Source organism: Pseudophryne corroboree, chromosome 2 (assembly GCF_028390025.1).
Source record: "Pseudophryne corroboree isolate aPseCor3 chromosome 2, aPseCor3.hap2, whole genome shotgun sequence".
In the NCBI taxonomy this organism is placed as follows: Eukaryota; Metazoa; Chordata; class Amphibia; order Anura; family Myobatrachidae; genus Pseudophryne; species Pseudophryne corroboree.
The window spans coordinates 35,429,204-35,443,193 of record NC_086445.1 but is presented as its reverse complement, the minus strand read 5'-3'; the positions used below and the strand labels follow the sequence as shown (position 1 = coordinate 35,443,193).

The 13,990-nt window shown below is 47.4% G+C and overlaps 1 protein-coding gene across 17 annotated transcripts in view; it reads left to right on the top strand.

The window, feature by feature from the left end:
• The window catches only part of LOC134995275 (zinc finger protein 436-like), a 213,255-nt gene that overhangs the window by 29,189 nt on the left and 170,076 nt on the right, over positions 1-13,990 (top strand). For all 17 annotated transcript variants that reach the window (XM_063951078.1, XM_063951077.1, XM_063951086.1 and 14 more), the window contains exons 8-10: positions 9,041-9,110; positions 9,432-9,532; positions 9,692-9,761. In XM_063951078.1, coding sequence (XP_063807148.1) covers positions 9,041-9,110; positions 9,432-9,532; positions 9,692-9,761 — 241 coding nt within the window. The remainder of the gene's footprint in view (positions 1-9,040; positions 9,111-9,431; positions 9,533-9,691; positions 9,762-13,990) is intronic.

The following is a 13,990-nucleotide window of genomic DNA, read 5'->3' as shown; positions in this document are numbered from 1 at the left end:
TACCTGTAGTTTTTCCTGAATCAGAGGAATTGAATGACGTGTGTGATGAAGCGTGGGTTACCCCTGATAAAAAACTGCTAATTTCAAAGAAGTCATTGGCGTTATACCCTTTCCCGCCAGAGGTTAGGGCGCGCTGGGAAACACCCCCTAGGGTGGACAAGGCGCTCACACGTTTATCCAAACAAGTGGCGTTACCGTCTCCTGATACGGCCGCCCTCAAGGATCCAGCTGATAGGAGGCTGGAAAATACTCTAAAAAGTATATACACACATACTGGTGTTATACTGCGACCAGCAATCGCCTCAGCCTGGATGTGCAGTGCTGGGGTGGCTTGGTCGGATTCCCTGACTGAAAATATTGATACCCTGGATAAGGACAGTATTTTATTGACTATAGAGCAATTAAAGGATGCATTCCTTTATATGCGAGATGCACAGAGGGATATCTGCACTCTGGCATCAAGAGTAAGTGCGATGTCCATATCTGCCAGAAGAAGTCTATGGACACGACAGTGGTCAGGCGATGCGGATTCCAAACGGCATATGGAAGTATTGCCGTATAAAGGGGAGGAATTATTTGGGGTCGGTCTATCGGATTTGGTAGCCACGGCAACAGCCGGGAAGTCCACCTTTTTACCTCAAGTCCCCTCCCAGCAGAAAAAGACGCAGTCTTTTCAGCCGCAGTCCCTTTCGTTCCTATAAGAACAAGCGAGCAAAAGGACATTCATATTTGCCCCGAGGCAAAGGAAAGGGTAAGAGACTGCAGCAAGCAGCCCCTTCCCAGGAGCAGAAGTCCTCCCCGGCTTCTGCAAAGGCCTCAGCATGACGCTGGGACCTTACAAGCGGACTCAGGGGCGGTGGGGGGTCGCCTCAAGAATTTCAGCGCACAGTGGGCTCACTCGCAGGTGGACCCCTGGATCCTGCAGGTAGTATCTCAGGGTTACAGGTTGGAATTCGAGAAGTCTCCCCCTCGCCGGTTCCTAAAATCTGCTTTGCCAACGTCTCCCTCAGACAGGGCGACGGTATTGGAAGCCATTCACAAGCTGTATTCTCAGCAGGTGATAATCAAGGTACCCCTTCTACAACAGGGAAAGGGGTATTACTCCACGCTATTTGTGGTACCGAAGCCGGACGGCTCGGTAAGACCTATTCTAAATCTGAAATCTCTGAACCTGTACATACAAAAATTCAAGTTCAAGATGGAGTCACTCAGAGCAGTGATAGCGAATCTGGAAGAAGGGGATTTTATGGTGTCCTTGGACATCAAGGATGCTTACCTTCATGTCCCAATTTGCCCTTCACACCAAGGGTACCTCAGGTTCGTGGTACAAAACTGTCATTATCAGTTTCAGACGCTGCCGTTTGGATTGTCCACGGCACCCAGGGTCTTTACCAAGGTAATGGCCGAAATGATGATCCTTCTTCGAAGAGAAGGCGTATTAATTATCCCTTACTTGGACGATCTCCTGATAAGGGCAAGATCCAGAGAACAGCTGGAGGTCGGAGTAGCACTAACTCAAGTAGTGCTCCAACAGCACGGGTGGATTCTGAATTTTCCAAAATCCCAACTGATCCCGACGACACGTCTGCTGTTCCTAGGGCTGATTCTGGACACTGTTCAGAAAAAGGTATTTCTTCCGGAGGAGAAAGCCAGGGAGTTATCCGAACTCGTCAGGAACCTCCTAAAACCAGGGCCAGGTGTCTGTGCATCAATGCACAAGAGTCCTGGGAAAAATGGTGGCTTCTTACGAAGCGATTCCATTCGGCAGATTCCATGCACAAATTTTTCAGTGGGATCTGCTAGACAAATGGTCCGGATCGCATCTGCAGATGCATCAGCGGATAAAATTGTCGACAAGGACAAGGGTCTCTCTGCTATGGTGGTTGCAGAGTGCTAATCTGTTAGAGGGCCGCAGATTCGGCATACAGAACTGGGTCCTAGTGACCACGGATGCCAGCCTGAGAGGCTGGGGAGCGGTCACACAAGGAAGAAACTTCCAGGGCGTGTGGTCAAGCCTGGAAACGTCTCTGCACATAAATATACTGGAACTAAGAGCAATCTACAATGCTCTAAGCCTGGCAAAACCTCTGCTTCAGGGTCAGCCAGTGTTGATCCAGTCGGACAACATCACGACAGTCGCCCACGTAAACAGACAGGGCGGCACAAGAAGCAGGAGGGCAATGGCAGAAGCTGCAAGGATTCTTCGCTGGGCGGAAAATCATGTGATAGCACTGTCAGCAGTGTTCATCCCGGGAGTGGACAACTGGGAAGCAGACTTCCTCAGCAGACACGATCTTCACCCGGGAGAGTGGGGACTTCATCCAGAAGTCTTCCACATGATTGTAGTCCATTGGGAAAGACCAATGGTGGACATGATGGCGTCCCGCCTCAACAAAAAACTGGACAGGTATTGCGCCAGGTCAAGAGACCCTCAGGCAATAGCTGTGGACGCTCTGGTAACACCATGGGTGTACCAGTCAGTGTATGTGTTCCCTCCTCTGCCTCTCATACCCAAGGTACTGAGAATTATACGGCAAAGGGGAGTAAGAACGATACTAGTGGCTCCGGACTGGCCAAGAAGGACTTGGTACCCGGAACTTTAGGAGATGCTCACGGAAGATCCGTGGCCTCTACCTCTAAGAAGGGATCTGCTTCAGCAGGGACCGTGTCTATTCCAAGACTTACCGCGGCTGCGTTTGACGGCATGGCGGTTGAACGCCGGATCCTAAGGGAAAAAGGCATTCCGGAAGAGGTCATCCCTACCCTGGTCAAAGCCAGGAAGGAGGTGACTGCACAACATTATCACCGCATTGGGAGAAAATATGTTGCATGGTGTGAGGCCAGGAAGGCCCCGACAGAGTACTACATATACAGCCCCCGGTTGTGCCCCCAGTGGCACCGTGGGATCTCAATGTAGTTTTGGATTTTCTCAAATCCCATTGGTTTGAGCCACTCAAATCGGTAGATTTGAAATATCTTACATGGAAAGTAACCATGCTACTGGCCCTGGCTTCAGCCAGGAGAGTGTCGGAATTGGCGGCTTTATCGTATAAAAGCCCATATCTGATTTTCCATTCGGACAGGGCAGAATTGAGGACGCGTCCTCATTTTCTGCCTAAGGTGGTATCAGCGTTTCACCTGAACCAGCCTATTGTGGTGCCTGCGGCTACTAGCGATTTGGAGGATTCCAAGTTGCTGGACGTTGTCAGAGCATTGAAAATATATATTTCAAGGACGGCTGGAGTCAGAAAATCTGACTCGCTGGGTGCTCCTGCTTCTAAGCAGACGATTGCTCGTTGGATTTGTAGCACAATTCAACTGGCACATTCTGTGGCAGGCCTGCCACAGCCTAAATCTGTCAATGCCCACTCCACAAGGAAGGTGGGCTCATCTTGGGCGGCTGCCCGAGGGGTCTCGGCATTACAACTCTGCCGAGCAGCTACGTGGTCAGGGGAGAACACGTTTGTAAAATTCTACAAATTTGATACCCTGGCTAAGGAGGACCTGGAGTTCTCTCATTCGGTGCTGCAGAGTCATCCGCACTCTCCCGCCCGTTTGGGAGCTTTGGTATAATCCCCATGGTCCTGACGGAGTCCCCAGCATCCACTAGGACGTCAGAGAAAATAAGAATTTACTCACCGGTAATTCTATTTCTCGTAGTCCGTAGTGGATGCTGGGCGCCCATCCCAAGTGCGGATTGTCTGCAATACTTGTACATAGTTATTGTTACAAAAAAATGGAAAAAACACCCTAAGGTGAATTTTCTCCAGGCGCTGATGAGGGAGGTGCACCACAGCAGCTAAAACAAATGGGGTTGGTCAGACCCCCAAAAACATGAGTAGGTTGGAAAGGGTTAAAGCGCTAAAATGGTCAAATATGAGAGCAAATGGTCACATGAAAATACACATTTATTGAGATAAAATGAACTTAAAATTGATTAAAAATTGGTAACACTGTGGAAAATGCGTACTAAATGCTGGGGGACACAATGAAGTGTCCAATCGTTATGTCTCTCCCAGTCCTGATAAGAATGCATAGACAATTCACACCTGTTCCAATAAGGCAGTCCCTTAATAGATATGCTCAAGGTATCCCGTTAATATTCCATCAGATATTATAGTTACCACCAGCGATTGTCCAAGGTGTTAAGCGGATAGGCATCCGCAGCGGCTTGTCCCTTGTTAAGCTGTGGGTGATGGAGGATCTTCAGAACGGGTCCGCAAAATGAGCCAGTAGTAGGGACTTGGTCCAGGTGAAGAGTCTTCAGGAAAGGATTGTAGATGGTGGGTACACACAGCACCAATCGCCAACGCGTTTCGTTGCGGTCACGCAACTTTTTCAAGGTAATAAAGGTGCTGCTATCCAGGGTTTTTATACCCTTTACAAAATGGTTGCTCATTTGCATATGTGATTGACAGTGACCAAATACTCTCATTATGTGACCAAAATGACAGACAAACACTTTAAATTGTTGAATAAATAACACATAATAAATGATGGATATAATACACTTTGTTTCTTGTATAGCTATAGTTTAATCTATTGTAAGGAATCAAACCACGTATCTTCCGTAATTCAGAAGGGAAAGAGGGATAATAAAAAACCCGGAGTAAAGTGTAGAAGGATCTCCCATTAATCCTATATAAAAGGGGCTCGAAGACCTATCCGTATATTGCATACAGTCAATCAACATAAATAAGGGCAGGTGGATTTCAGCACTTACTAAGGAACTGACACCTGTAAGTTTAAATCCACGTCATTAGTCTGCGGCCGGGAGTCCGAGTGGCGAGGACACGTGGGCGTCCCCACTGTGCGCGTCACTGGGCTTCACGTGTGGTATGGGGGTCGCGCCCGAGTGACGCGACCGTCAGGTTTTACTTGCATCAAGGAAGTGGAAACGGCAGGGATTGGTCCGCTATCCGGTCGTCGCTATGGTGACAAGTGGGCGTGGGAATTGCCATAGTGGCGGATGACACAATGCACGTCACCTGGTATAGAGGTCGCGTCCGAGTGACGCGATCGTCGGGTTTTGCTTACATCTGAAGGGTGGAAGCGGCAAGAATTGGTCCGCTCTCCAGCCGTTGTTAAGGTGACGAGTGGGCGTGAGGGTTGCCATGGTGGCGGACAGCGCAGCGCGCGTCACCTGGCAACACACACCGCACTGTCTACCACCACAGCAAAGGGGGAGCATTAAAAAATATGTATATATAATTAATAATTGAATATATGGTAAAGTGCTTAATGTGAGTGTGACGAGTACATTAAATAAATAAGGCAGTAAAGAAGGGGGGAACCTAAAAAACATTTCTTAATGAGGAATAATATCTACAAAAAATAATAATAATGATAAATACTAATAATGAACATATAAGAACAAATTTATCCTAATAATAAGACACTTGAAAAATCACATATGTCTAAGTAAATTACATATATACTAAATATGAAAAAGAAATAGTGACACATACAGAAAGTGATAATAATAATACTTGTTTTGATAAACAATTAGGAATATTGAATTAAACAAAAAGTTAATTTCTCTTTATAGTAAGCTGTTAGGTATGGATAAAGAGAAATTAACTTTTTGTTTAATTCAATATTCCTAATTGTTTATCAAAACAAGTATTATTATTATCACTTTCTGTATGTGTCACTATTTCTTTTTCATATTTAGTATATATGTAATTTACTTAGACATATGTGATTTTTCAAGTGTCTTATTATTAGGATAAATTTGTTCTTATATGTTCATTATTAGTATTTATCATTATTATTATTTTTTGTAGATATTATTCCTCATTAAGAAATGTTTTTTAGGTTCCCCCCTTCTTTACTGCCTTATTTATTTAATGTACTCGTCACACTCACATTAAGCACTTTACCATATATTCAATTATTAATTATATATACATATTTTTTAATGCTCCCCCTTTGCTGTGGTGGTAGACAGTGCGGTGTGTGTTGCCAGGTGACGCGCGCTGCGCTGTCCGCCACCATGGCAACCCTCACGCCCACTCGTCACCTTAGCAACGGCTGGAGAGCGGACCAATTCTTGCCGCTTCCACCCTTCAGATGTAAGCAAAACCCGACGATCGCGTCACTCGGACGCGACCTCTATACCAGGTGACGTGCATTGTGTCATCCGCCACTATGGCAATTCCCACGCCCACTTGTCACCATAGCGACGACCGGATAGCGGACCAATCCCTGCCGTTTCCACTTCCTTGATGCAAGTAAAACCTGACGGTCGCGTCACTCGGGCGCGACCCCCATACCACACGTGAAGCCCAGTGACGCGCACAGTGGGGACGCCCACGTGTCCTCGCCACTCGGACTCCCGGCCGCAGACTAATGACGTGGATTTAAACTTACAGGTGTCAGTTCCTTAGTAAGTGCTGAAATCCACCTGCCCTTATTTATGTTGATTGACTGTATGCAATATACGGATAGGTCTTCGAGCCCCTTTTATATAGGATTAATGGGAGATCCTTCTACACTTTACTCCGGGTTTTTTATTATCCCTCTTTCCCTTCTGAATTACGGAAGATACGTGGTTTGATTCCTTACAATAGATTAAACTATAGCTATACAAGAAACAAAGTGTATTATATCCATCATTTATTATGTGTTATTTATTCAACAATTTAAAGTGTTTGTCTGTCATTTTGGTCACATAATGAGAGTATTTGGTCACTGTCAATCACATATGCAAATGAGCAACCATTTTGTAAAGGGTATAAAAACCCTGGATAGCAGCACCTTTATTACCTTGAAAAAGTTGCGTGACCGCAACGAAACGCGTTGGCGATTGGTGCTGTGTGTACCCACCATCTACAATCCTTTCCTGAAGACTCTTCACCTGGACCAAGTCCCTACTACTGGCTCATTTTGCGGACCCGTTCTGAAGATCCTCCATCACCCACAGCTTAACAAGGGACAAGCCGCTGCGGATGCCTATCCGCTTAACACCTTGGACAATCGCTGGTGGTAACTATAATATCTGATGGAATATTAACGGGATACCTTGAGCATATCTATTAAGGGACTGCCTTATTGGAACAGGTGTGAATTGTCTATGCATTCTTATCAGGACTGGGAGAGACATAACGATTGGACACTTCATTGTGTCCCCCAGCATTTAGTACTCATTTTCCACAGTGTTACCAATTTTTAATCAATTTTAAGTTCATTTTATCTCAATAAATGTGTATTTTCATGTGACCATTTGCTCTCATATTTGACCATTTTAGCGCTTTAACCCTTTCCAACCTACTCATTGTTACAAAAAAATCGGGTTGTTTATTGTTGTGAGCCATCTTTTCAGAGGGCTCCGCTGTTATCATGCTGTTAACTGGGTTCAGATCACAGGTTGTACAGTGTGATTGGTGTGGCTGGTATGAGTCTTACCCGGGATTCAAAATCCTTCCTTATTGTGTACGCTCGTCCGGGCACAGTATCCTAACTGAGGCTTGGAGGAGGGTCATAGGGGGAGGAGCCAGTGCACACCACCTGATCCTAAAGCTTTTACTTTTGTGCCCTGTCTCCTGCGGAGCCGCTATTCCCCATGGTCCTGACGGAGTCCCCAGCATCCACTACGGACTACGAGAAATAGAATTACCGGTGAGTAAATTCTTATTTTTGTGCCTCCAGTGGCACCTTGGGATCTTAACGTGGTGTTGAGTTTCCTGAAGTCACACTGGTTTGAGCCACTTAAAACCGTGGAGTTAAAATTTCTCACGTGGAAGGTGGTCATGCTATTAGCCTTGGCTTCAGCTAGGCGTGTGTCAGAATTAGCGGCTTTGTCACATAAAAGCCCCTATCTGGTTTTCCATATGGACAGGGCAGAATTGCGGACCCGTCCACAATTTCTGCCAAAAGTGGTGTCATCTTTTCATATGAACCAACCTATTGTGGTGCCTGTGGCTACTCGTTTATGTAGCCAGAACGGCTGGAGTCAGGAAAACTGAGTCGCTGTTTATCCTGTATGCATCCAACAAGCTGGGTGCTCCTGCTTCAAAGCAAACTATTGCTCGCTGGATCTGTAACACGATTCAGCAGGCTCATTTAGCGGCTGGATTGCCGCTACCAAAATCAGTAAAAGCCCACTCCACAAGGAAGGTGGGCTCTTCTTGGGCAGCTGCCCGAGGGGTCTCGGCATTACAGCTTTGCCGAGCAGCTACTTGGTCAGGTTCGAACACTTTTGCAAAGTTTTACAAGTTTGATACCCTGGCTGAGGAGGACCTTGTGTTTGCTCATTCGGTGCTGCAGAGTCATCTGCACTCTCCCGCCCGTTTGGGAGCTTTGGTATAATCCCCATGGTCCTTACGGAGTCCCCAGCATCCACTAGGACGTTAGAGAAAATAAGATTTTACTTACCGGTAAATCTATTTCTCGTAGTCAGTAGTGGATGCTGGGCGCCCGTCCCAAGTGCGGACTTCTTCTGCAATACTTGTATATAGTTATTGCTTCAATAAGGGTTATGTTATGGTTGCATCAGGGTTGATCTGATGCTCCGTTGTTGTTCATACTGTTAACTGGGTAAGTTTATCACAAGTTATACGGTGTGATTGGTGTGGCTGGTATGAGTCTTACCCTGGATTCCAAAATCCTTTCCTTGTACTGTCAGCTCTTCCGGGCACAGTTTCTCTAACCGAGGTCTGGAGGAGGGACATAGAGGGAGGAGCCAGAGCACACCAGTATACAAATTCTTTCTTAAAGTGCCCTGTCTCCTGCGGAGCCCGTCTATTCCCCATGGTCCTTACGGAGTCCCCAGCATCCACTACGGACTATGAGAAATAGATTTACCGGTAAGTAAAATCTTATTTTCTTAAAGTGCCCAAGGCTCTTAGTGGACCTGTCTATACCTCATGGTACTACTGTGGACCCCAGTATCCACTACAGACTGCGAGAAAAGGGTATACCGGTAGGTAATTAAAATCCTATTCATTCCCATGTTCTTGCCCTGTGTGTGAGTCCCATAGAGATGTCCCGTGTAACGTGTGGGTGGGACACGTATGTGACACATGTTCTTGTATGACAGGATGAGCCGGGACACGTGATATATCACCGGCAGTGTAAGGAAGAGGCCATTCCTGCTGAGATCAGCCCAGGTGAGAGAGACACAGACGCTCTGGCAAGGGTGGATGGTTAAGGATCAGCTGTGTAACATATGGGTAGGATTTGTCTGACTGCGGAGATGCGATCATCTGCGTTTAATTCCTGACATGCAAAGCAGGAGCGGTTATATCCGCGCAGCGTTTACTCTGCATCGGCATGAGTGTGCTGTCCCACTTATATGTGTATTATACTGTCACTTCTTCTCCACACATGACATCAGTCGCTGATGTATGGACCCCATTACTCTGCCATATCAATTGCTATGTGTTCTTCTTCTGCGTTATCATTTATACATCTGTGTCTATCCCCCACAGGTGGGTGTAACCCTACACACCCCGCAGACCCATGTGACACCCCTCTCTATACTCCGGGGTGTATGGGAGAAGAGAACAGGATGATCAGCCAGGATTATCAGGTAGAGGAACCTGCTCTGACCTCTCCCAGCTCCTCACATGTCTCACATTGCAGGATCTTGTGTTATTCCCATGTCCCCGCCCTGTGTGTGACTCCTATAGAGATGTCCCGTGTAACGTGTGGGTGGGACACGTATGTGACACATGTTCTTGTATGACAGGCTGTGCCAGGAGACGGGATGTGTTACCAGCAATGTAAAGAAGAGGACGTTCCTGCTGAGATCAGATCAGGTGAGAGATACAGACATACAGACAGTGCTGTCATACAGGAGATATGTACAGAGGTCTCTGTGGTCTGGGGTTCTCATGCAGCATCATGCTGGCTCTGAGGATTTTCTGTGATAATGACAATATAGGGGGTCAATCCGAGTTGTTCGCTCGTTGCCGTTTTTCGTAGTGCAGCGAACAGGTTACTACTGCGCATGCATCGCAATACGCAGGCGCGTCGTGCGGGTACAAAGCGGATCGTTGCTGGGCGATGGATTTAACGAAGAATCCATTCGCACAGCCGATCGCAAGAAGATAGACAGGAAGAGGGTGTTTGTGGGTGGCAACTGACCGTTTTCAGGGAGTGTTTTGAAAAACGCAGGCTTGTCCAAGCGTTTGCAGGGCGGGTGTCTGACGTCAATTCCGGGACCAAAAAGACTAAAGTGATCGCAAGGGCTGGGTAAGTCCAGAGCTACTCAGAAACGGCAAAAAAGCTCGGCTGCACAGGCGTTCACACACTTGCAGTGCGAAAATATGCTCCCACGTGGGTGGCGACTATGCGTTTGCACGGCTGCTAAAAGTAGCTAGCGAGCGATCAACTCGGAATGAGGGCCATAGACGGGTGTAGCAACATCACCAATCCAAAGTATAACCCCCACTGTGATTCCCATTAGTATGGAATATATGCAGGATCTTAGAGCCTCTGGACACCAGTAACGGGCACCACATAAGTGTGAGTGTCGAGAGTCTGATCATAGTAACTATATCCGCAAAAGCTGGCGGGCGGAGGGGGTACCATATTGTACAGTTGTTATCACAGCAGCCTTAGTGGTGTTAAATCGGTTTTCAAAGTGGGTGGACACGGATCACAGTCCCTGGTGTTGGATGGGTGCAGAGGAGAACGGGTGTCAGATTTGCAGCTAGGTTGGGAGAACGGGAAGATGGTCGAGCCAGTCAGTGCTTACATATAAGAGGAGGAGGGTGAGCAAATGGGAGATTAGAGGGGTAGAGTAATGGCCTTATTACTGTAGGAGGGCTGATGGGCCTATAGGTGAGACATAAGGGTCCGTGTGAAGGTGTGGGTGCTGGGACTGTAAAGAACCATGACACTTTCTCCTGTACTGGTGATAATCTGCTTGGTGTATCGGAGGAGTGATGCCAGCTCTCTGTGAGGGTGCAGAGCTGTGCCGGCCACTCACTATAATTAGGTGACATGTGGGTCCTCATGGCGATCTACATGATCTTCATGATCTAAGTGATCCAGCACTGGTACCTGGTATTAGCACATCCAGTTACGGATGGTGTAATGGTTAGCATTACTGCCTCACAGCACTGAGGTCATGGGTTCGATTCCCACCATGGCCCTAACTGTGTGGAGTTTGTATATTCTCCCTGTACTTGCGTGGGTTTCCTCCGTGTACTCTGGTTTCCTCCTACAATCCAAAAACATACTGGCAGGTTAATTGGCTCCCAACAATATTAACCCTAGCATGAAGGTGTGTGTACATGTGGTAGGGAATATAGATTGTAAGCTCCACTGGGGTAGGGAGTGATATGAATGGGCAAATATTCTCTGCACAGCGCTGCGGAATATGTGGGCGCTATATAAATAACTGGTAATAAATAAATATACCCAGAGGGCCTGAGCCCCGGGACAGCCCCCAGGCAGACTCACTGTAACCGGTATCTGTTCCCCCAGTGACTGTACCGGGGAGAGGTGACCGGTACCTGCAGGTTTCCGGTGTTAGGTTCTTCAGCTTGGAGAGTAAAAGCTGTTTCTCTGGCAGCCAGTGACACAAAACTACATAGTGTCTGGAGGTATTTTTGTTTATTGTTTATCACTCATCCCAATTTGAGGGACAGTGTGACCGGATGCGCCCTCGCTGCCTGTGCCAAGCGATCACAGATTGAGTTTGGGTCTCGCGGGACCTGGGCCAATAGGGGAAAAGACTCATCCCTTTTTTAAAGGGGATACAGCATGCAAGATGTATCCGCAGTTCCACACTTTAATATGTCACGGAAGATGTACACTTAAACCAGGGCTCGCAGACCCTTTTTATCTCAATCCAACACACATCAGGCTATATTACAAAATATAAATAAATACAGATTACATTTCTCTTACGTCCTAGAGGATGCTGGGGACTCCGTAAGGACCATGGGGATAGACGGGCTCCGCAGGAGACATGTGCACTTTAAGAAAGACTTTAGGTTTGGGTGTGCACTGGCTCCTCCCTCTATGCCCCTCCTCCAGACCTCAGTTTATTACTGTGCCCAGAGGAGACTGGATGCATTACAGGGAGCTCTCCTGAGTTTCCTGAAAAGAAAGTATATTTGTTAGGTTTTTTATTTTCAGGGAGCCTGCTGGCAACAGACTCCCTGCATCGAGGGACTGAGGAGAGAGAAACAGACCTACTTTAATGCTAGGCTCTGTTTCTTAGGCTACTGGACACCATTAGCTCCAGAGGGATCGGTACGCAGGTCTCACCCTCGCCGTCCGTCCCAGAGCCGCGCCGCCGTCCTCCTCGCAGAGCCGGAAGATAGAAGCAGGATGAGTATGAGAAGAAAAGAAGACTTCAGAGGCGGCAGAAGACTTCATTATCTTCACTGAGGTAACGCACAGCAGTAACGCTGTGCGCCATTGCTCCCACACACCTCACACACGTCAGTCACTGTAAGGGTGCAGGGCGCAGGGGGGGCGCCCTGGACAGCATATGAACCTCTTTTTGGCAAAAAAAAATAAAAATATATATATATAGCTGGGCACTGTATATATAAAGAGCCCCCGCCGGTTTTTACTATATTTGAGCAGGACAGAAGCCCGCCGCTGAGGGGGCGGGGCTTCTCCCTCAGCACTCTCCAGCGCCATTTTCTCCACAGCACAGCGCTGAGAGGAAGCTCCCCGGACTCTCCCTTGCTTATACCACGGTGAAAGAGGGTTTTAAAGAAGGGGGGGGGGGGGCACATAATTTGGCGCATATATATATATATATATATATATATATATATATATATATATATATATATATATATATATATATATATATATAATATATATATATATATAACAAAACAGCGCTACTGGGTAAACATATATATATATATATATATATATATATATATATATATATTGTGTTTTCTCTATCGTCCTAGTGGATGCTGGGGTTCCTGAAAGGACCATGGGGAATAGCGGCTCCGCAGGAGACAGGGCACAAAAAATAAAGCTTTTCCAGATCAGGTGGTGTGCACTGGCTCCTCCCCCTATGACCCTCCTCCAGACTCCAGTTAGATTTTTGTGCCCGGCCGAGAAGGGTGCAATTCTAGGTGGCTCTCATAAAGAGCTGCTTAGAGAAAGTTTAGCTTAGGTTTTTTATTTTACAGTGATTCCTGCTGGCAACAGGATCACTGCAACGAGGGACAGAGGGGAGAAGAAGTGAACTCACCTGCGTGCAGGATGGATTGGCTTCTTGGCTACTGGACATCAGCTCCAGAGGGACGATCACAGGTACAGCCTGGATGGTCACCGGAGCCGCGCCGCCGGCCCCCTTGCAGATGCTGAAGTAAGAAGAGGTCCAGAATCGGCGGCTGAAGACTCCTGCAGTCTTCTAAAGGTAGCACACAGCACTGCAGCTGTGCGCCATTTTCCTCTCAGCACACTTCACACGCAGTCACTGAGGGTGCAGGGCGCTGGGGGGGGGCGCCCTGGGAGGCAAATGAAAACCTATTAAAAGGCTAAAAATACCTCACATATAGCCCCCAGAGGCTATATGGAGATATTTAACCCCTGCCTGGATTCACAAAATAGCGGGAGACGAGCCCGCCGGAAAAGGGGCGGGGCCTATCTCCTCAGCACACGGCGCCATTTCCTCTCACAGCTCCGCTGGTCAGGACGGCTCCCAGGTCTCTCCCCTGCACTGCACTACAGAAACAGGGTAAAACAGAGAGGGGGGGCAAATTTAATGGCAATATTTTGATATATATAAAGCAGCTATAAGGGAGCACTTATTATAAGGCTATCCCTGTCATATATAGCGCTTTTTTGGTGTGTGCTGGCAGACTCTCCCTCTGTCTCCCCAAAGGGCTAGTGGGTCCTGTCTTCGTGTAGAGCATTCCCTGTGTGTCTGCTGTGTGTCGGTACGTGTGTGTCGACATGTATGAGGACGATATTGGTGTGGAGGCGGAGCAATTGCCAAATATGGGGATGTCACCTCCTAGGGGGTCGACACCAGAATGGATGCCTTTATTTGTGGAAT